At 46.4% G+C, this 22,682-nt stretch overlaps 1 protein-coding gene and 1 non-coding gene across 2 annotated transcripts; one reads left to right on the forward strand and one right to left on the reverse strand.

Annotated features, from left to right (window-relative positions):
• Nucleotides 1-44: 44 nt before the first annotated feature.
• Nucleotides 45-21,429, reverse strand: LOC617406 (serpin peptidase inhibitor, clade B (ovalbumin), member 6-like). The gene is made up of 7 exons (XM_010818631.4): nt 20,634-21,429; nt 14,550-14,724; nt 14,212-14,361; nt 3,370-3,487; nt 2,296-2,438; nt 735-890; nt 45-555 (listed from the first exon to the last, which is right to left on the reverse strand). The coding sequence occupies exons 2-7, from the start codon at nt 14,712-14,714 to the stop codon at nt 151-153; spliced, it is 1,137 nt and encodes a 378-aa protein (XP_010816933.1). The 5' UTR covers nt 14,715-14,724; nt 20,634-21,429; the 3' UTR covers nt 45-150.
• LOC112443922 (U6 spliceosomal RNA) lies at nt 4,593-4,698 on the forward strand. The gene has a single exon (XR_003032323.1). It is a non-coding gene; the product is annotated as a U6 spliceosomal RNA (small nuclear RNA).
• Nucleotides 21,430-22,682: the final 1,253 nt, after the last annotated feature.

A 22,682-nucleotide genomic window follows, 5' to 3' on the forward strand; every position in this document is an offset into this window, starting at 1 on the left:
GCACGCGCACACACACACACACACACAGAGACACACACAGGCGGTCTCGATCAGCCCTTTATTTGTGGACCTTCGCCAAGGTCACCGGGGTTCCAGCTCTTCGCAGAGATCGGGGAGAGCGGTGAGGAGCACTGGGCGCCCCCCACCTCGTCACGGCGAGCAGAAGCGGCCGCAGAACAGGATGGCCCCGGTCCTGCTGTGCTGGATGAAGAAGAGGAAGGGGTGGTCGGCACAGAACCGGGGCACGATCCTCAGGATTCTCGGGGTGATCCTGGCCACTGTGGCGGCTGCGGCCTCTGTGCCCTCTTCAGTGACCTCCACGAAGGACTTGTGCACGATCTTGGACAGATGCAAGTCTTGCTGGCACGACATCCCGCTGAAGTCAGCCTGGGCCGCCTCGAAGGCGTCGGTCACGCCCAGGTCTCGGAGGACGCACTCCATGTCGTAACTCTCCTCCAGCGTGAAGCGGGGCAGGAACACCTCCACCTCGTCCTCGTCCATCACATCCAGCTTCGTCCAAGTGACGAATTTCTCATAGGTCAGGGCCTTCTCCACCTGGAGGAGAAGGTAGATCTCAGGGTCTGCAGCAGCGCTACCCCGGGCACCTTCCACTGTGACCCGCACACTGTGCCTTGCGGGCCCGGGGCAGCCTGCCGGCTGCACACGAGTTCCCAGAGCCCAGTGCCCAGCAGGGATCCCGATGAGACCCCAAGGGGCCACGGCTGGCTGGTTACCGTGTTCAAGTCTGTGCTCTCACTGGGCAGCAGGATGACCATGTTCAGTTCTTTGCCTACGTAGGGAAGCACCAGAATCTGGGTGCTTATTTCTCCAATGTAGGTTGATTTAAAGGTGGACTTCTTGAACATCATTTGCACAGGTTTCTCCATGTTCTATAAAAGGAATACATAAATGTTAAGTTGAAACAAGACCTGTGGACACGCTGGATGAGTCATCAGAGCCGTCCACCTGAGCCCACACATTCTGTCCTGTCTTCCAGACCCACCCCAGCTCCGTGTCGTCAGCTCGTCTGCACGGCTCCAGCTCCCACCCCTGGTTCCCAGCACTCAGGCCTCAGGCTGCTGTTCTCCTGCTGACCCAGGAGGGCTCCACACAGACTTACCCAGCAGGACCTCTTCCCCGGCACCTGCCCACCTGACATCTGCATCTGGATGCAAAGGAGCCTCCAGGTTGGCTCCCACACTGGCGTCTTGTGTTCCCCTCTACCTGTTCCATCTATACTTTCCCATCTCTGCTCATGGCGACACCACTCATCCCCCAGGCAGACCCTAGAGTGTCTTGGGCCCCTGTCCTTCTCACCTGATAGCTGACCCATGAACAACCATGTTGGCTCTACTTTTAAAGACAACAGGGCTGCCCTGGTGGCTCAGGGGTAAATAATCTGCCTTCCAATGCAGGAGACACAGGCTCCATCCCTGGTCTGGGAACACCCCACAGCCCAGGGGCTTCTAAGCCCATGGGCCACAACTACTGAGCCTGGGCTGAGAGCCCGGGAGCCGCAGCTCCTGAAGTCACGGGCCTGGAGCCTGAGCTCTGCACCAACAGAAGCACCGGCAGGAGAAGCCCGAGCACCGAGCCAAGAGGGTCTCTGCCACGGCAGCTGCAAGAAAGGCTCTGCGGCAACAAGACCCTGCACAGCCAAATAAATAGATACAATTATTAAAAAACAAAACAAAACAATCTGACTTGTGCTTCCTACCCCCACCACTCTCAGCCCAGCCATGGTCATCAGGAAAACTTCCAAGTAACCTCCCTGGTCCTGCACACGGGCCCGCAGGGCTCTGGGGGATCAGAGCCACTGTGAGAGGCCACAGGCTCTGTGAGAGCTCAGAGGAGGGACACAGGAACCAGGAACCTGGGCTGCGGAGACCGCTAGGAAGGTTTCTGGACAGCCCTGCAGAGAAAGGCGTCTGTGTAGGTAGCTCCTGACGGGAGGGGGACAGACGGTAGGAACCAGGCCCAGGGAGCGTCACAGCCACAGTCTGAAGTTTGAACTGGATCTCAGGGGTTCTAGGAGGCCCAGAGACCTGCGAGCTGCCCCGTGGGATGTGTGATACAAGACGGAACACCGGCCGCACAGACCTCCCCTGATGATACAGCAGAGGAGGAGCAGGGGGAGAGGAAGCCAGGGTTTGCCCAGGTCTACATCTGGGCTGCCAAGGCCACGAGAGGCACAAGTTCCTTGAGGTCAGCCTCCTGGCAGGCTCCGTAAACCAAGGGGACCCCAGGGACCGTTTCCAAGAACCTCCTCCCTTATTATGACGCATTCTTGTTCACCTTGCTGACTCTGAAAGGCCTTTCCTTGGTGTGCTCTTTGTTAAACTGTGTGTCCCAGTTCCCTTTGAAGTAGATGGCATTCACGAGAACGAGACGTGTCATGGCGTTAACTGAATTTGCAGGGAGCAAGTCTCTAATTTTACCTGCAAAGAAGATTTAAAGACACCAGTTAGCTAACAGGGTTTCCTGGTGCAGGTGCTGGGCACAGTACTTACTGGTCCGTCCCCTGGAGGAGTCCCCCATACAACCACGTACAGGGAGTTGTCTGTTTACTCGTTAAGTTGGGTCCCACTATTTGTGACCCCATGGACTGTAGCCCACCAGGCTCCTGCGTCCATGGGATTCCCCAGGCAAGAATACTGGAGCAGGTTTCCATTTCCTTCTCCAGGGGATCTTTTGACCCAGGGATCCAACCCGCCTCTCCTGAATTGGCAGGTGTATCTTTACCATCCGAGCCACCAGGGAAACCCATGCAGGGAGCCTGGCCCCTAAAGCTAAATCAGCGACAAAAACCTTAAAGTCTCCACTCAGTAAAATACCATGAGTTGCATAAAACACATACAATGAACAAATAATAGGGCAGGATAATTCACAGTGACAGAAAAAGGAATGTTCGGTCTACAACGTGAGGGGACTGTCCTGAAGGGGAGAGGCCGAAGCCAGCGTGCAGAGCACGAAAACGAAGAAGCGCAGGTGGACGAGGGCTTGACCGAGTGTCCTGCAGTGATGCTCAGCGACCCGCAGAGCATGCGCTCTGCTGCACAGGCAGGGAGGTGGAGCCCGATCCAGAGCCTTCCTCCCACCCTTTGTGAAAAGGCAGACTATATGAACATTAACTGCAACAGCCAAAAGTCAAAGTGTGATTGCTCCGGAAGAGGTGCACCAAATATTGATGAGGAGGGGGGAAGCTAGAGAAATTGATTACTGATTAAATTTCAGAAGTGGATTTGAAAGTTTCCAGTTCTTTAGAGAAAAAAGCCATTTCTGTTTACATTTGATGGTCTTGGGAAGGAACTGATGGAAAATAAGACTCATTCAAATACTGTGTGAACAGAAGTAGTGACACGTCCTCACCTTCTGTCTTTTCGGCTACCCAGGTATTTATGTGCTTCCTGGACTCCTCCGTAGCGCTGAGAAAGTCCAGCTCTTCCATCTCTGCTTGGTAGAATATGCGGCAGGAATCTTTGAAAGACTAGGAGAGATGGAATGACAGAATCACATGGCTACAGAAACAGACAACGCCAAGAGCTTACTTCTTCACCGTGCCGACCTCAACACTGATCATTTGACGGTTACTTGTGTAATGTACAAACGAATGTGCAGAATTAACCTTCAATCTGGTTTCTCAGTTTTCAGCTACATTGAATAAATAACTGAGTAAAATCACAGGCTTCCCAGGTGGCACAGTGGTAAAGAATTCGCCTGCAAACGTTGGAGACAAGGGTTTGATCTTGTGCGGAAGATGCCCTGGAGAAGGAAATGGGAATACACTCCAGTATTCTTGCCTGGACAGTCCCATGCACAGAGGAGCCTGGAGGGCTACAGTCCATGGGTTGCAAGGAGTCAGACACGACTTAGCGACTAAACAACAACAACACAGCCATTCAAGAGAGGCGATGCGGCAACACTGCCGCCAGCACACGTTCCGGGCATCACTGCCGTGTGACCCTGGAAAGGTTGCTGCGTCTCTCTGGCTTCCTCGCCCCCTGGAAGCAAGGACACAGCAGTAGCTACGTCTCAGAGGTGCTCTGAGGACCAGGAGAATTGGCTCTGTCCGATGTCACGTGGCTGAGTTCTCCGAACACCGTGGACCCTGCATGTCGTGGTCCGGGTGCCTCCTTTCATAGAACCCTCACATCATTCAGGCTCTGCCAACCTACTGCTCCACTTCTTAATCGGGGCTTTTGAAAAAGATGTCAGTCTCCCAGTCTAAGAAAATGGTCTGGAAGCAAAGTGGTCACCTACAAGTCGATACCTCATCATACCCTTGGTGATTTCAACAGCTTTTAAACATATCTGAAAACAAGTGCCTGCTTCTTAAAATACTATTTAGTAAGTAATGACCAGTCAAAAAGCAAACTAAAGCAATATCTAATCATACATTGTGATTGGTATTGGATTCTTGGATACTTGATCAGTATGAAATAACTGACAAATATTTCTCATCTTTTGATTTTATATTCCATACCAAAATAATGTTCTAAATATCAGTGCTTTTCTTGGGATTTCCTAAGAAGGCAGAGGAATAGGATGGGGAGACCACTTTCTCCCCCACAAATTCATCAAAAGAACAATGAGTGCTCACTTCGGCAGCACATACAGTAAAATGGAACGATACAGAGAAGATTAGCATGGCCCCTGCGCAGGGATGACATGCAAATTCATGAAGCATTCCATATTTTACCCAAAGCAATCTATAGGTTCAATGCAATCCCTATCAAACTACCAACGGTATTCTTCACAGAGCTAGAACAAATAATTTCACAATTTGTATGGAAACACAAAAAAGCTCAAATAGCCAAAGCAATCTTGAGAAAGAAGAATGGAACTGGAGGAATCAACCTGCCTGACTTCAGGCTCTACTACAAAGCCACAGTCATCAAGACAGTATGGTACTGGCACAAAGACAGAGATCTAGATCAATGCCACAAAATAGAAAGCCCAGAGATAAATCCACGCACCTATGGACACCTTATCTTTGACAAAGGAGGCAAGAATATACAATGGAGAAAAGACAATCTCTTTAACAAGTGGTGCTGGGAAAACTGGTCAACCACTTGTAAAAGAATGAAACTAGAACACTTTCTAACACCATACACAAAAATAAACTCAAAATGGATTAAAGATCTAAACGTAAGACCAGAAACTATAAAACTCCTAGAGGAGAACATAGGCAAAACACTCTCCGACATAAATCACAGCAGGATCCTCTCTGACCCACCTCCCAGAATCTTGGAAATAAAAGCAAAAATAAACAAATGGGACCTAATTAAATGAAAAGCTTCTGCACAACAAAGGACACTCTAAGCAAGGTGAAAAGACAGCCTACAGAATGGGAGAAAATAATAGCAAATGAAGCGATGGACAAAGAACTAATCTCAAAAATATACAAGCAACTGCTGCAGCTCAAATCCAGAAAAATAAATGACCCAATCAAAAAATGGGCCAATGAACTAAACAGACATTTCTCCAAAGAAGACATACAGATGGCTAACAAACACATGAAAAGATGCTCAACATCACTCATTATCAGAGAAATGCAAATCAAAACACAATGAGATACCATTTCATGCCAGTCAGAATGACTGCTATCCAAATGTCTACAAGCAATAAATGATGGAGAGGGTGTGGAGAAAAGGAAACCCTCTTACACTGTTGGTGGGAATGCAAACTAGTACAGCCACTATGGAGAACAGTGTGGAGATTCCTTAAAAAACTGGAAATAGAACTGCCTTATGATCCAGCAATCCCACTGCTGGGCATACACACTGAGGAAACCAGAATTGAAAGAGATGCCTGTACCCCAGTGTTCATCGCAGCACTGTTTATAATAGCCAGGACATGGAAGCAACCTAGATGTCCATCAGCAGACGAATGGATAAGAAAGCTGTGGTACATATACACAATGGAGTATTACTCAGCCATTAAAAAGAATACATTTGAATCAGTTCTAATGAGGTGGATGAAACTGGAGCCTATTATACAGAGTGAAGTAAGCCAGAAAGAAAAACACCAATACAGTATACTAACGCATATATATGGAAGTTAGAAAGATGGTACTGATAACCCTGTATGTGAGACAGCAAAAGAGACACAGATCTATAGAACAGACTTTTGGACTCTGTGGGAGAGGGTGAGGGTGGGATGATTTGGCAGAATGGCATTGAAACATGTATAATATCATATATGAAAGGAATCGCCAGTGCAGGTTTGATGTAGGATACAGGAAGCTTCGGGCTGGTGCACTGGGATGACCCAAAGGGATGGTATGGGGAGGGAGGTGGGTTGGGGATTCAGGATGGGGAACGTGTGAACACCCATGGCGGATTCATGTTGATGTATGGAAAAACCAATACAATATTGTAAAGTAATTAGCCTCCAATTAAAATAAATAAATTTATATTAAAAACAACACAAAACAGAAGAACAATGAACACTGAGTAAATTCCATAAAACAACTTCTGAATGCTGGCAGAGGACATCAGGCACCCAGAAGAGTAGCCCATTGTCTTTGAAAGGAGGTCGGAAAAAAATACAAAAGATAAAAAGAGAGACAAATGAGGTAGGTACGGAGATCCATCCCAGGAAGGGAGTCTTAAAAGAGAAGTTTCCAAACACCAGGAAACACTCTCACTGGAGAGTCTGTGGCAAGCTTTGGAACTTCAGAGGGCAACATAACTGGGAGGAAGAATAAATAAATAATTAAAACTCACAGATTACGTGCCAATGGAGGAGCAGCGCAGACGCCTGCATCGCCACTCGCAAGTGGGGGCTGGGCAGGAAGGTGCGGGCTGCATTGATTAGAGTAAGGACCGGGCCTGAATGCCCCGAGGACAATCTGAGGAAACTAGCTTGAGATAGCAAACCAGACTGTGGGATAGCTACCCCGCGAAAAGCTCTCACCTAAGACACCGCCAGGCCCGCTCACAGGAACAAAGGAGTGACTAGAGCTAGCCGGCTGCGGACCAGCCCATCCCCCGTGGAGACAGGCAGGTGAGGGCAGACAGACCCAGACGGGGGCAATCATGGCCCCAGAGAGGCATCATCTACCAAAATGCAAGCAGGCCTCGTCGCTAACCAAGACTTCTTGGGATTCTGGACGGTCGACATCTGCTGGGAGGGTCGCAGCCAGAGATCAGCTCCCCAGAAGAGACACATGGCACACCTGAGAAGGCACACCTACTGTACACCCAGAAAACGGAGCAGCAGGGATGGGGGAGGCCATAAGTCGCAGCCTTCAACTGGGGGCGACTGCTCTCCAAGCACCTGGTCACCTGAGCTGCTTGGACCTGGGAAGGGCACAAAACACAGGCCCAACCAAGTCTGTGCCTTTGAAGAGTATCCAAGCACCCAAACCTGAGCGGCTTAGACCTGGGAGGTGCATGCAGCCCAGGGCCAGCCTCAGACAGTTCCCGGCAGAGCAACCTAGAGCCTAAGCAGCATAGACAGGGAAAGCACACATGCCGTGAGCGGTGGCAAACCCAGTGTGGCCGAGACACGGCGAGCACTCCCCACACACGCCAGTGATATTTGATTTCAGCGTCCCTCCCTCCCCACAGCACAACTGAACCAGTGAACCTAAAAAAGTGTCCACTACCGTCCCCTTGTGTCAGGGCAGAAATTAGACACTGAAGGGACCAGCAAATAGAAGAAGCTAAAACAGAGGGAACCGCCTTGGAAGTGACAGCTGCAATAGATTAAAACCCTGTAGTTAGCACTGACTACATAGGAAGGGGCCTATAGATCTTGAGAAATATAAGCCGGATCAAGGAACTATCTGAAAATGAACTGACCCCACACGTCCACAACAACACCAGAGAAAGTCCTAGATATATTTTTACTATTATCATCCTTTAAATTAAAAAAAAAAAATTGTTTTTGAGTCCTCTATTACTCCTTTAATTTTCATTTTTATAACCTACTATTACTTTGCAACAAAAAAGGCCATATTTTTTAAAGGAAACTTCATATATATCTATTTTATAATTTTTGTGACTTTTTTGTCCTTTAATATTGTATTTTTGAGAATCCAACCTCTACTCTTGATTTTAATCTTTGCTTTTTGGTATTTGTTATCAATTTTGTACCTTTAAGAACCCAATCTTCAATACCCATTTTTACCTGGGAGCAAGATTACTGGCTTGACTGCTCTCTCCCTTTGGATGCTCCTTTTTCTCCACCAGGTCGCCTCTATCTCCTCCCCCCCCCTTCTCTTCTCTACCCAACTCTGTGAATCTCTCTGTGTGTTCCGGAAGGTGGAAAACATTTAGGGAACCGATTACTGGCTGGATCTGTCTCTCTCCTTTTGATTCCCCCATTTATCCTCCTGGCCACGACTGTCTCCTTCCTCCCTCTTCTCTTCTCTGTGTAAATCTGTGAACATCTCTGAGGGATCCAGACTGTGGAGAGCACGTAGGGATGTGATTACTGGCTAGCTTGCTCTCACCTCTTTTGATTCCCCTTCTCCTACTGGCCACCTCTGTCTCCTTCCTCCCTCTTCCATTCTCTGTATAACTCCATGAACATCTCTGAGCAGTCCAGACTGTGGAGAGCACATAGGGACGTGATTACCAGCTAGCTTGGTCTCTCCCCTTTTGATTCCCTCTCTTCTTCTCCTGCTCACCTCTATCTCCCTCCACCCTCTTCTCTTCTCCATGTAACTCTGTGAACCTCTCTGGGTGTCCCTCACCATGGAGAAACTTTTCATCATTAACCTAGATGTTTTATCATCGGTGCTGTATGGATGGAGAAGTCTTGAGGCTACTGTAAGAATAAGACTGAAAATCAGAGGCAGGAGGCTTAAGTCCAAATCCTGAGCACACCAGAGAACTCCTGACTCCAGGGAACATTAATTGATAGGACCTCATCAAACGCTTCCGTAACTACACTGAAACTAAGCACCCGCCAAGGGCCAACAAGTTCCAGAGCAAGACTTACCACGCAAATTCTCCAGCAACACAGGAACACAGCCCTGAGCTTCAATATACAGGCTGCCCAAAGTCACTCCAAACCCAGTGACATCTCATAACTCACTACTGGACACTTCATTGCACTCCAGAGAGAAGAAATCCAGCTCCACCCACCAGAACACCGACACAAGCTTCCCTAACCAGGAAACCTTGACAAGCCACCCGTCCAACTCCACCCACAGTGAGGAAACTCCACAATAAAGAGAACTCCACAAACTGCCAGAATATGGAAAGGCCACCTCAAACACAGCAATATAAATAAGATGAAGAGGCAGAGAAATACCCAGCAGGTAAAGGAACAGGATAAATGCCCACCAAACCAAACAAAAGAGGAAGAGATAGGGAATTTACCTGGTAAAGAATTACAAATAATGATAGTGAAAATGATCCAAAATCTTGAAAACAAAATGGAGTTACAGATAAATAGCCTGGAGACAAGGATTGAGAAGATGCAAGAAACGTTTAACAAGGATCTAGAAGAAATAAAAAAGAGTCAATATATAATGAATAATGCAATACATGAGCTCAAAAACGCTCTGGAGGGAACCAACAGTAGAGTAACAGAGGCATAAGATAGGATAAGTGAGGTAGAAGATAGAATGATAGAAATAAGTGAAACAGAGAGGAAAAAAGAAAAACGAATTAAAAGAAATGAGGACAATCTCAGAGACCTCTGGGATAATGTTAAACACCCCAACATTCAAATCATAGGAGTCCCAGAAGAAGAAGACAAAATGAAAGACCATGAGAAAATACTTAAGGAGATAATAGTTAAAAACCTCCCTAAAATGGGGAAGGAAATAATCACTCAAGTCCAAGAAACCCAGAGAGTCCCAAACAGGATAAACCCAAGGCAAAACACCCCAAGACACATATTAATCAAATTAACAAAGATCAAACACAAAGAACCATATTAAAAGCAGCAAGGGAAAAACAACAAATAACACACAAGGGGATTTCCATAAGGATAACAGCTGATCTTTCAATAGAAACTCTTCAGGCCATAAGGGAATGGCAAGACATACTTAAAGTGATGAAAGAAAATAGCCTACAGTCCAGATTACTGTACCCAGCAAGGATCTTATTCAAATATGAAGGAGAAGTCAAAAGCTTTATAGACAAGCAAAAGCTGAGAGAATTCAGCACTACCATACCAGCTCTCCAACAAATGCTAAAGGATCTTCTCTAGACAGGAAACACAGAAAGGGTATATAAACTCAAACCCAAAACAATAAAATAAATGGCAATGGGGTCATACTTATCAATAATTACCTTAAATGTAAATGGGTTGAATGCCCCAACCAAAAGACAAAGACTGGCTGAATGGATACAAAGATAAGACCCCTATATATGTTGTCTACAAGAGACCCACCTCAAAACAAGGACACATACAGACTGAAAGTGAAGGGCTGGAAAAAGATATTCCATGCAAATAGAGACCAAAAAAAAAAAAAAAACCAGGAGTAGCAATACTTATATCAGATAAAATAGACTTTAAAACAAAGGCTGTGAAAAGAGACAAAGAAGGACACTACATAATGATCAAAGGATCAATCCAAGAAGAAGATATAACAATTATAAATATATATGCATCCAACATAGGAGCACAGCAATATGTAAGACAAATGCTAACAAGTATCAAAGGGGAAATTAACAATAACACAATAATAGTGGGAGACTTTAATACCCCATTCATACTTATTGATAGATCAACTAAACAGAAAATTAACAAAGAAACACAAACGTTAAATGATACAATAGACCAGTTAGACCTAATTGATATCTATAGGACATTTCACCCCAAAACAATGAATTTCACCTTTTTCTCAAGCACACATGGAACCTTCTCCAGGATAGATCACATCCTGGGCCATAAATCTAGCCTTGGTAAATTAAAAAAAAATTGAAATCATTCCAAGCATCTTTTCTGACCACAATGCAGTAAGATTAGATCTCAATTACAGGAGAAAAACTATTAAAAATTCCAACATATGGAGGCTGAACAACACGCTGCTGAATAACCAACAAATCACAGAAGATATAAAAAAAGAAATCAAAATACGTGTAGAAACGAATGAAAATGAAAACACAACAACCCAAAACCTCTCGGACACTGTAAAAGCAGTGCTAAGGGGAAGGTTCATAGCAATACAGGCATACCTCAAGAAACAAGAAAAAAGTCAAATAAATGACCTAACTCTACACCTAAAGCAACTAGAAAAGGAAGAAATGAAGAACCCCAGGGTTAGTAGAAAGAAAGACATCTTAAAAATTAAGGCAGAAATAAATGCAAAAGAAACAAAAGAGGCCATAGCAAAAATCAACAAAGCCAAAAGGTGGTTCTTTGAAAGGATAAATAAAATTGACAAACCATTAGCCAGACTCATCAAGAAACAAAGGGAGAAAAATCAAATCAATAAAATTAGAAATGAAAATGGAGAGATCACAACAGACAACACAGAAATACAAAGGATCATAAGACACTACTATCAGCAATTAATGCCAATAAAATGGAAACTTGGAAGAAATGGACAAATTCTTAGAAAAGTACAACTTTCCAAAACTGGACCAGGAAGAAACAGAAAATCTTAACAGACCCATCACAAGCACGGAAATTGAAGCTGTAATCAGAAATCTTCCAGCAAACAAAAGCCCAGGTCCAGATGGCTTCACAGCTGAATTCTACCAAAAATTTAGAGAAGAGCTAACATTTATCCTACTCAAACTCTTCCAGAAAATTGCAGAGGAAGGTAAACTTCCAAACTCATTCTATGAGGCCACCATCACCCTAATACCAAAACCTGACAAAGATGCCACAAAAAAGGAAAACTACAGGCCAATATCACTGATGAACATAGATGCAAAAATCCTTAACAAAATTCTAGCAATCAGAATCCAACAATATATTAAAAAGATCATACATCATGACCAAGTGGGCTTTATCCCAGGGATGCAAGGATTCTTCAATATCCACAAATTAATCAATGTAATACACCACATTAACAAATTGAAAAACAAAAGCCATATGATTATCTCAATAGATGCAGAGAAAGCCTTTGACAAAATTCAACATTCATTTAAGATAAAAACCCTCCAGAAAGCAGGAATAGAAGGAACATACCTCAACATATAAAAGCTATATACGACAAACCCACAGCAAACATTATCCTCAATGGTGAAAAATTGAAAGCATTTCCCCTAAAGTCAGGAATAAGACAAGGGTGCCCACTCTCACCACTACTATTCAACATAGTTTTGGAAGTTTTGGCCACAGCAATCAGAACAGAAAAAGAAATAAAAGGAATCCAACTTGGAAAAGAAGTAAAACTCTCACTGTTTGCAGATGACAAGATCCTCTACATAGAAAACCCTAAAGACTCCACCGGAAAACTACTAGAGATAATCAATGAATATAGTAAAGTTGCAGGATATAAAGTCAACACACAGAAATCCCTTGCATTCCTATACACGAATAATGAGAAAATAGAAAGAGAAATTAAGGAAACAATTCCATTCACCATTGCAATGAAAAGAATGAAATACTTAGGAATATATCTACCTAAAGAACAAAAGACCTATATATAGAAAACTATAAAACACTGGTGAAAGAAATTAAAGAGGACACTAATAGACGGAGAAATACACCGTGTTCATGGATCGGAAGAATCAATATAGTGAAAATGAGTATATAACCCAAAGCAATCTATAGGTTCAATGCAATCCCTATCAAACTACCAACGGTATTTTTCACAGAGCTAGAACAAATAATTTCACAATTTGTATGGAAATACAAAAAAGCTCAAATAGCCAAAGCAATCTTGAGAAAGAAGAATGGAACTGGAGGAATCAACCTGCCTGACTCCAGGCTCTACTACAAAGCCACAGTCATCAAGACAGTATGGTACTGGCACAAAGACAGAGATCTAGATCAATGGAACAAAATAGAAAGCCCAGAGATAAATCCATGCACCTATGGACACCTTATCTTTGACAAAGGAGGCAAGAATATACAATGGAGAAAAGACAATCTCTTTAACAAGTGGTGCTGGGAAAACTGGTCAACCACTTGTAAAAGAATGAAACTAGAACACTTTCTAACACCATACACAAAAATAAACTCAAAATGGATTAAAGATCTAAACATAAGACCAGAAACTATAAAACTCCTAGAGGAGAACATAGGCAAAACACTCTCTGACATACATCACAGCAGGATCCTCTATGACTCACCTCCCAGAATCTTGGAAATAAAAGCAAAAATAAACAAATGGGACCTAATTAAAATGAAAAGCTTCTGCACATCAAAGGACACTCTAAGCAAGGTGAAAAGACAGCCTGCAGCATGGGAGAAAATAATAGCAAATGAAGCAATGGACAAAGAACTAATCTCAAAAATATACAAGCAACTGCTGCAGCTCAAATCCAGAAAAATAAATGACCCAATCAAAAAATGGGCCAATGAACTAAACAGACATTTCTCCAAAGAAGACATACAGATGGCTAACAAACAGATGAAAAGATGCTCAACATCACTCATTATCAGAGAAATGCAAATCAAAACACAATGAGATACCATTTCACGCCAGTCAGAATGGCTGCTATCCAAAAGTCTACAAACAATAAATGATGGAGAGGGTGTGGAGAAAAGGAAACCCTCTTACACTGTTGGTGGGAATGCAAACTAGTACAGCCACTATGGATAACAGTGTGGAGATTCCTTAAAAAACTGGAAATAGAACTGCCATACGACCCAGCAATCCCACTGCTGGGCATACACACTGAGGAAACCAGAATTGAAAGAGATGCCTGTACCTCAATGTTCATCGCAGCGCTGTTTATAATAGCCAGGACATGGAAGCAACCTAGATGTCCATCAGCAGACGAATGGATAAGAAAGCTGTGGTACATATACACAATGGAGTATTACTCAGCCATTAAAAAGAATACATATGAATCAGTTCTAATGAGGTGGATGAAACTGGAGCCTATTATACAGAGTGAAGTAAGCCAGAAAGAAAAACACCAACACAGTATACTAACGCATATATATGGTCCTACAGGCAATGACCAAACGGTTCCAGGAAGCGTGAGGTCGTGACTGGGGTCCCACACCCCACCCTCCGTGTGGGTCTCAGCCCACAAGGCCAGTCTGCAACACAAGGCCCGCCTCCCGTCTCCACACGTCCTCGGTCTCTATCTGCTTCGGGCAATCAGGAGTATGACTTACCGAGAGGAAATCGTAAGTCTTCTCTCCAAAAAGCCTGTTGGCGGTTCTGAGCAAGTACTGTGTGTCCGTCCTATTAACTTCGCTGAGAAGGTTCTGGAAACCCTGGTGGACATCTTCACCTCCCCCACTGCTCTTGTTTAGAGAAAGCGTCTGAAAAAAAAAAAAAACCAGATAAAAAAGCACAAGTGCAGTACGCCCTGACTACAGGAGAGTGAGGCCTGTCTGCCGAGCGAGGCCTGTCTGCTGAGCAAGGCCTTTGGGATTCGGATCACGGACACCGGCTCACGGGCCAAGGAAAGAGCATCGGCCGCCGCCCAGAACCGGCTTCCCGAACGTACCTGGCACATCTGGGCTGCGGTGTTGCCCCTGGCTCCCATGAGGACCATGGCCAGGGCAGAGGAGATGCTTAGGGGCGAGATAAACACATTTTCCGAGCTGCCCTCACCCAGCTTTTTCAGAAGGGTCAAGGCGAAGGTGCCGTTTGCTTCTGACAGCGCATCCATGGTGGCGAGGCTGAAAGGATGGATTTAAAATCAGTGTCACGCAAATTCAGGCCACAGGTCGGCCACGTCTCACTCCGCTCTTAACTGTTGTTAGCACTGACGCTCTGCTTGGACGAGCAAACAGGTACACGCACAAAACTCGGTTTCCTCGGGGCCTCAGACCCCCCCGTGGGCTTCTGACACGTGAACACGGCTGAGACACGCTGCCGACACACAGAGTGTGCTGGGACACAGCCTGGGAGGGTCGGGAAGGAGCTGTGGGCTTTTGCTCCCATTTCTAGATTGTTCGGTGTGTTTGGGGCCTATAGGTACGATTTTATAACAAGAATCATTCAAAATGATCAATCAAAATGCACAGTTACACAAGTTGAACATTATGTAAAGAGAGAGAAAGACCCCAGCCTTGAGATAAAAGAAGTAAATCCCGTACAAAGAAGCATGAAAGCCTCAAAGACAAACCCCCTGAGGCCCATGTCTCCTCCTATGGGACCTCCACCTGTGCCAAAGCCCGAATCCAGGGCCCTGTGCCCAGGCCCAGGGTCTGCTCACCCTGCTTGGGACAAGGGCTTGGGATGCCCCCATGTCCATCTCCAGGGCCCGGCCTCAGAGGTCGACAGCCCCGCCACGGAGGGCGTTTGGTCCAGAACAGGACACTGTGGGGAGGGGCGGGGGTACGTGAGGGTTCAGGGCCTCTCTGCCTGGTGGGAAGGGATGACAGCTGAGAGATCCCCAGTTCTTCAACAGAAAGCAGCGTCAGTCCTAGATACCGACGTGGGAGAAACAAGCAGGTGAGCCCGAGGAAAGGGTGCGAAGCCGCAGGGCGTGCAGGCTGGCAGCCCCGCTCCGGGCCCTGCGTCAGCTCCCTGATTTCTGCTCCTTGCATGAGGACAGGGACGCACCAGGTAATCTGTGCTCCTGATGGCGTGCAGGGCAGCTCACCCCAAAACACTCCACGGCAGCACACTGATTGCTCTGAAGTAAAGAGACTTGAGAAACAGCTGGTGCAAAAAGCGTGCTCTGCCCTTCTTCTGCTCACCCTGAAAGCTGAAAATAAATCTCCATGTGGAAATATCGTCCCTGTACCAGAGGTAGAGAGACATCTTTATGGCCAAAGAGGGAAACAAAAGGCTGAAAAGGCTGTACAAGGAACCAGCAAACCCTGTTTCTTCACAAACTTGCTCCCCAGGCAAAAACCCCTTGTTTTGTCAAATCTTCACACACACACAAAGCTGCCTGCCTTGTCACTTCTTGAGTCTTATATCTTCGAGGTTCACACAAAATTCAGTGGCGTTGGTTTTTTGCTATTGATTTGTCTTAGGTCAATTTAATTTCTAGACCAGCCAGGAAGAATGTAGAGGAGAGGAAACACTCCCCCCACACACATTCTCTTCCATCTTTAATATCCAATTTCTTGCTTAGTAGCTAAGTCATGTCTGACTCTTTGGTGATTCCATGGACTACAGCCTACCTGGCCCCTCTGTCCATGGATTTTCCAAGCAAGAATACTGGAGTGGGTTGCCATTTCCTTCTCTAGGGGATCTTTCCGACCCAGGGCTGAACCCGAGGCTCCTGCATTGCAGAAGAATGCTTTCCACTGAGCCAGCAGGACAGGCCTTAATATCCAATACCTTAACACTAATACAGAAAAAAGCAGAGTGCACTTGTCTTCAAAGGCCACAGTGAGGCTGCTGGTAGTTCTTTCCATCCACTGACAACAGTTGCTGATGGTCATTAAAGGTGAGCGCACACCCACTCCCTGTGAAACCGCTAAACTGAAAAGGAAGGAATGAAGCAGTGAGGCCCAGAGGTTTGTTCAGGGTACTCTGACGGCAGAAAATACGTCCATCGCAAGATAAGTGAACAGCCCACGCTGATACAGGCCCTGAAATCAGACTGGAAGCGGTGCTTCGTGCACTCCCCGGGGCACTGAGACAGAACACCAGAGGCAGCACCGTGCTCCCCAGGCAGGAACTCGGGAGGGTCCTGTACCCAGGGCTGGTGTGAATTGCTCTGATAGTTCAGGCCCTGCAGACTCAACTCAGGAAACAGTGCAAAGGAAAGTTATCAGAAACAACACGAAATGAGCATAATTAGCAAACTATGTGATGGCTGACCTGCAGAGCAGCCAGAATCAAGGAAGAAGTCTTAAAACAGGGAAAAGGATGGAGCAAAACCAGCTCCAGAAATAGCTGATTTAAAAAGCAGCTTAGCTCTGCTGGGCTCCAAGGAACAGAGTGAGAGCTGAGCACCAGGTCATGACTCTGCAGTCCAGCCTTCATCATTATGGCAGCGCCCCCTCCCCAAAAAGACACACAGAGACAGAGGGGTGGAGAGCAAACCAAAACACCCTTTTTCAAACAGAAACGTGAAGAGGTTGAGAACCATTCGTTTCCAATACTGACAAAGTAAGACAGGGATTCTTCTCACCCTGTGCAAGTGACGCTATAAAGTGCTGCCCCAGTGTTTCCAGTGTAATTAAGGATTGCTGTTGCTGTTCAGTGACTAAGTCGTGTCCGACTCTTTGATGACCCCGTGGGCTACAGCCCGCCAGGCTCCTCTGTCCATGGGATTCTTCAGGCAGGAATACTGGAGTGGGTTGCCTCCTCCAGGGGATCTTCTGGACCCAGAGATCAAACCTGAGTTTCCTGCACTGGCAGGTGGATTCTTTCACACTGAGCCACCTGGGAAGCCTCAAATACATTTCAAAGTGCAGAGAACAGCACAGCGTCTATGAAATGCATTTCTGCAGCTGTGCTCAAGTCAAGTGCAAAGAAAGGTATTCGTGAAAGTGAATGTCGCTCAGTCATGTCCGACTCTCTCGCCCCCATGGACTATACAGTCCATGGAATTCTCCAGGCCAGAATACTGGAGTGGGTAGCCTTTCCCTTCCCCAGGGGATCTTTCCAACCCAGGGATTGAACCCAGGTCTCCCACATTGCAGGCGGATTCTTTACCAGCTGAGCCACAAGGAGGCCCAAGAATCCTGGAGTGGGTAGTCTATCCATTCTCCAAGGGATCTTACCGACCCAGGAATCAAACCAGGGTCTCTTGCATCGCAGGCAGATTCTTTACCAACTGAGCTATCAGGAAAGCTCATTATCACCTTTAGGGAAGGTATACGAAGATATAACAAAGATAAGATAGACCCATGGACTTCCCTAGTTGCTCAGTTGGTAGAGAATCTGCCTGCAATGTAGGAGACCCCACTTTGATCCCTGGGTCGGAAAGCTGTGCTGGAGAAGGGATAGGCTACCCACTTCAGTATTCTTGGGCTTCCCTTGGTTCAGCTGGTAAGGAATCCGCCTGCTTATTAACAGTCTCACGACTTGGTGAGACTGTTAATGAGATATTTCAGATGAGATGAGATATTTCAATTAGCTTAGATAGATAATGAAGTTGGACTTCCCTGGTGGCTCAGATGGTAAAGAATCCTCCTGCAGTGCAGGAGCTCCAGGTTCGAGCCATGGGTGGGGAAGATCCCCATTAAGGGGCAGCTCTTCTCCATTCAATGCACATGCCAGTAAGAAGCATACACATTTCACAGGACCCCAAGAGAGCGCAGGGGCCAGGATCCACACTCACTGCGTCGTGACGTCCACCGCTCCACCTGGTCCGAAAGGAAACCCAGCCCGGTGCCAGCCCCCGCCCAGCCCACTGCCTTCTGCCTCGGGCAGGCCGGTGCCACGGCCCCACCGCCCCACACGTACCAAGCACGGTAGGAACAGGCTGGGCAGGGATGGAGGCGCTGGGGCCCAAATACCTGGGCTGGAGGGGCGGGGCTGAGCTGAAGACGGGAGATGTGGGCAGAGCGGGAGGGGCTGGGCTGACCCAGCCATGCTGGAGGGCGGGGCAATAGCCCTGCACGGGGAGCAACAGCATCTTCCTACCCTGCAGCCCCACTAGGTAGCAGAGCTGGAAACCCCACGCTCTATGGATTGGAAGCTGATTGTATGGAAGACTGTATCTGGTCACAAAGAGGCGAGGGATAAAACTCATCAAACACGCTCTTCCTCTTCTGTGGTTTCAGAGGGACGGGAAAGAGGTTTTGTCTCTGTGCAGTGGGTGGCAGCTCTGATGGGCAGGTAACCAGCCCAATGGGGTCAGAAGGATGGAGATAGTGATGCAGTGGGGCTTGGGCTGGGCTCCCCGGGTGACAGAGGAGCCGAGCCCGAGGGAGGGGTGAGGTCCAGGGGCGGCTGGAGGAGGAACAACCAGGCGGATTCACTGGTGGGAAAGGGCTCCCGCTCCCAGGAGGTACACTCAGGACCGGGCAGAGCGTGTGGGCCGGGGAGCGCCCAAGGTGAGGCAGTCGGGCTGGAAGGATTGAGCAGGGCTGGACTGGAAAGAACCTGGAGGCTCTTCTGAAGAATTGGGGTTTTATCTGTCAGTCATGGCCCTGTGGTGTCGGAAAAGACTCTTGAGAGTCCCTTGAACTGCAAGGCAATCAACCCAGACAATCCTAAAGGAAGTAAATCCTGAATATTCATTGGAAGGACTGAGGCTGAAGCTGAAGCTCTAATACTTTAGTCACCTGATGTGAAGAGCTGACTCATTGGAAAAGACCCTGATGCTGGGAAAGATTGCAGGCAGGAGGAGAAGGGGATGACAGAGGATGAGATGGTTGGATTCATCATTGACTCAATGGACATGAGTTTGAGCAAGCTCCGGGAGATGGTGTGCTGCAGTCCACGGGGTTGCAAAAAGTCAGACACGACTGAGGGACTGAACAAGAACATTGGGAACCATTGTAAGATTGAAACTGGACGAGTAACGTGATTCCTTCATTCATCCATATCCTCCCCTCCCTCCCTCCCGTTTCCTTTCTGACTCCAGCACCAGCCCTTAGGATGGGCTGGGTACAGGGGTAGAGGACCCAGGGACCCCTAGGACTCGGCTCTGGGGACCAGGGCACAGCCAGGAGGGCCTGAGCCTGGGCAGTGCAGCAGTGACGGGATGCTGCCCAGAGCTGATGAGGGTGGGCATCACAGGATGTGAGAACCAGGTGGACTGGGGGCAAGGGGCCAGGAAAGGAGTGGAGATGCAGGTGCCAGTTACTAGTGTAACTCAGGTATCTGTACTCATTGTGATGTGATTAACTGAAAGAGAGCCTCCCGGGGAAGGGGAGGGTCAGGGGTGTAACGTAGCATTGCTGTGCTCAGTCGTCAGTCGTGCCGGACTCCTTGAGACCCTGTGGACTGTCGCCCACCATGGACTGAAAATCCACCCGTAGGATTTTCATTTCCTGCTCCAGGGGAGCTTGCTGACCCAGGGATCAAACCCGCATCTCCTGTCAAAGAGGACTCATGGTGCTTGCAGAGCATTAAGTGAAGGTGTCCAGGAGACAAGTAGAAACAGAGCAGGATACGGGACATGGGTGCAGGAGCCGCATGCGGGATTCACCGGCCCAGCTGCGCCTGTGTGTCAGAGTCATAGCTGAGGACAGAAGCTGAGGTCCCGCCAGAGTGCAGGTGAAAGTCACTCAGTCGTGTCCGACTCTGCGACCCATGGACTGTGTGGTTCATGTTTAGAATTCTGCAGGCCAGAATGCTGGAGTGGGTAGCCTTTCCCTTCTACACGAGATCTTCCTGACCTAGGGATCGAACCTGGGTATCTGCCATCTCAGGCCAATTCTTTACCATCTGAGCCACCAGAGAAGCCCCAAAGAGATACATAGGGGGCATGAACTCCTTCTAACAATCAGTTAAAACTCAAAAGATTTTGAAATGTTATCTTTTCCAACTAAATTTTCCCTATGTGATTACTTTTAAGAACGTAGCATTGTATGTGAAAAATATTTCCCTATCTGGTTGAATCTGAAGGATCCTGACAAAAAAAAGAAAAAAAGAAAAACAGGGCATTGAACTTCCCGACCCAGGATGCAGTGAGTATAACCATAGTGTCAGTGCAATCAACACTTACAAGAGGTCTTCTGGAAGCTATTTCAGAAGTTTCCCAACACTGTCCAGAAGGGAGGAGGTTTCCGCATTTTTCAAAGGCTTTATTTCATGATCTGACTTTCAGCTCTAGAGAAGAAACAGAGTTGGTTCTGGCAAGCGCACCCCAACAGGTCTGGGTCACCCGTCAGAGCACCATCTCCCACCACCACCAAGGTCAGTCCCTCTTGGCCTCCTAACTCTCAGCCCAGTGAGTCCTGTCCGGGTATTGTTAGCAAAAGACCATACCTGCTGCTCAGCCCGCGGGCACTCAGATGCCATTTCTCAGCAGCCTACAAAGAGCAATGCTGAGCATGGCCCTGTTCTGCAAAGGTTTCTGGAACTTTGAAGGCGTTTCTCCCTCTAAACTTGGTTTTTCCTTAACTTTGAAGACCTTTCTCCCTCTAAACTTGGTTTTGCCTTAACTTTGAAGACCTTTCTCCCCCTAAACTTGGTTTTGCCTTAACTTTCAAGACCTTTCTCCCTCTAAACTTGGTTTTGCCTTAACTTTGAAGACCTTTCTCCCTCTAAACTTGGTTTTGCCTTAACTTTGAAGACCTTTCTCCCTCTAAACTTGGTTTTTCCTTAACTTTGAAGGCCTTTCTCCCTCTAAACTTGTTTATTCCTTAACTTTGAAGACCTTTCTCCCACCAAAATTGATTTTTCCTTAACTTTGAAGACCTTTCTCCCTCTAAACTTGGTTTTTCCTTAACTTTGAAGACCTTTCTCCCTCTAAACTTGGTTTTGCCTTAACTTTGAAGGCCTTTCTCCCCCCAAACTTGATTTTTCCTTAACTTTGAAGACCTTTCTCCCTCTACACTTGGTTTTTTCTTAACTTTGAAGGCCTTTCTCCCTCTAAACTTGGTTTTTCCTTAACTTTGAAGACCTTTCTCCCTCTAAACTTGGTTTTTCCTTAACTTTGAAGACCTTTCTCCCCCCAAACTTGATTTTTCCTTAACTTTGAAGACCTTTCTCCCCCTAAACTTGTTTATTCCTTAATTTTGAAGACCTTTCTCCCTCTACACTTGGTTTTTTCTTAACTGTGAAGAACTTTCTCCCCCTAAACTTGGTTTTGCCTTAACTTTGAAGACCTTTCTCCCTCTAAACTTGGTTTTTCCTTAACTTTGAAGGCCTTTCTCCCTCTAAACTTGTTTATTCCTTAACTTTGAAGACCTTTCTCCACCAAAATTGATTTTTCCTTAACTTTGAAGACCTTTCTCCCTCTAAACTTGGTTTTTCCTTAACTTTGAAGACCTTTCTCCCCCCAAACTTGATTTTTCCTTAACTTTGAAGACCTTTCTCCCTCTACACTTGGTTTTTTCTTAACTTTGAAGGCCTTTCTCCCTCTAAACTTGGTTTTTCCTTAACTTTGAAGACCTTTCTCCCCCTAAACTTGTTTATTCCTTAATTTTGAAGACCTTTCTCCCTCTACACTTGGTTTTTTCTTAACTGTGAAGAACTTTCTCCCCCTAAACTTGGTTTTGCCTTAACTTTGAAGACCTTTCTCCCTCTACACTTGGTTTTTCCTTAACTTTGAAGTCCTTTTTCCCTCTAAACTTGTTTATTCTGTAACTTTGAACACCTTTATCCATCTACACTTGTTTTTTCCTTAACTTTGAAGACCTTTCTCCCTCTACACTTGGTTTTTTCCTTAATTTTGAAGACCTTTATCCTTCTAAACTTGGTTTTTCCTTACCTTGGAAGACTTTTATCCCTCTCAACTTGGTTTTTCCTCAATTTTCAAGACCTTTATCCTTCTAAACTTGGTTTTTCCTTACCTTGGAAGACTTTTATCCCTCTCAACTTGGTTTTTCCTTCATTTTGAAGAACTTTCTCCCTCTACACTTCTTTCTTCCATAACTTTGAAGACCTCTGTCCCTCTCAACTTGGTTTTTCCTCAATTTTGAAGAACTTTATCCTTATAAACTTGGTTTTTCCTTACCTTGGAAGACTTTTATCCCTCTCAACTTGGTTTTTCCTTCATTTTGAAGACCTTTCTCCCTCTAACTTCTTTCTTCTGTAACTTTGAAGACCT

The sequence above is a fragment of the Bos taurus genome, chromosome 23 (assembly GCF_002263795.3).
Source record: "Bos taurus isolate L1 Dominette 01449 registration number 42190680 breed Hereford chromosome 23, ARS-UCD2.0, whole genome shotgun sequence".
Lineage (NCBI taxonomy): Eukaryota > Metazoa > Chordata > Mammalia > Artiodactyla > Bovidae > Bos > Bos taurus.

Excerpts from the sequence above, each read along its gene's own strand:
- LOC617406 (XM_010818631.4), bottom strand. The coding sequence starts at position 14,714 with ATGGATGCGCTGTCAGAAGCAAACGGCACCTTCGCCTTGACCCTTCTG. Across the intron at positions 3,488-14,211 it reads AGACTTACGATTTCCTCTCG|TCTTTCAAAGATTCCTGCCG; the intron begins GTAAGTCATACT and ends CATCTCTCCTAG. Across the intron at positions 891-2,295 it reads GGCCTTTCAGAGTCAGCAAG|AACATGGAGAAACCTGTGCA; the intron begins GTGAACAAGAAT and ends TTCCTTTTATAG.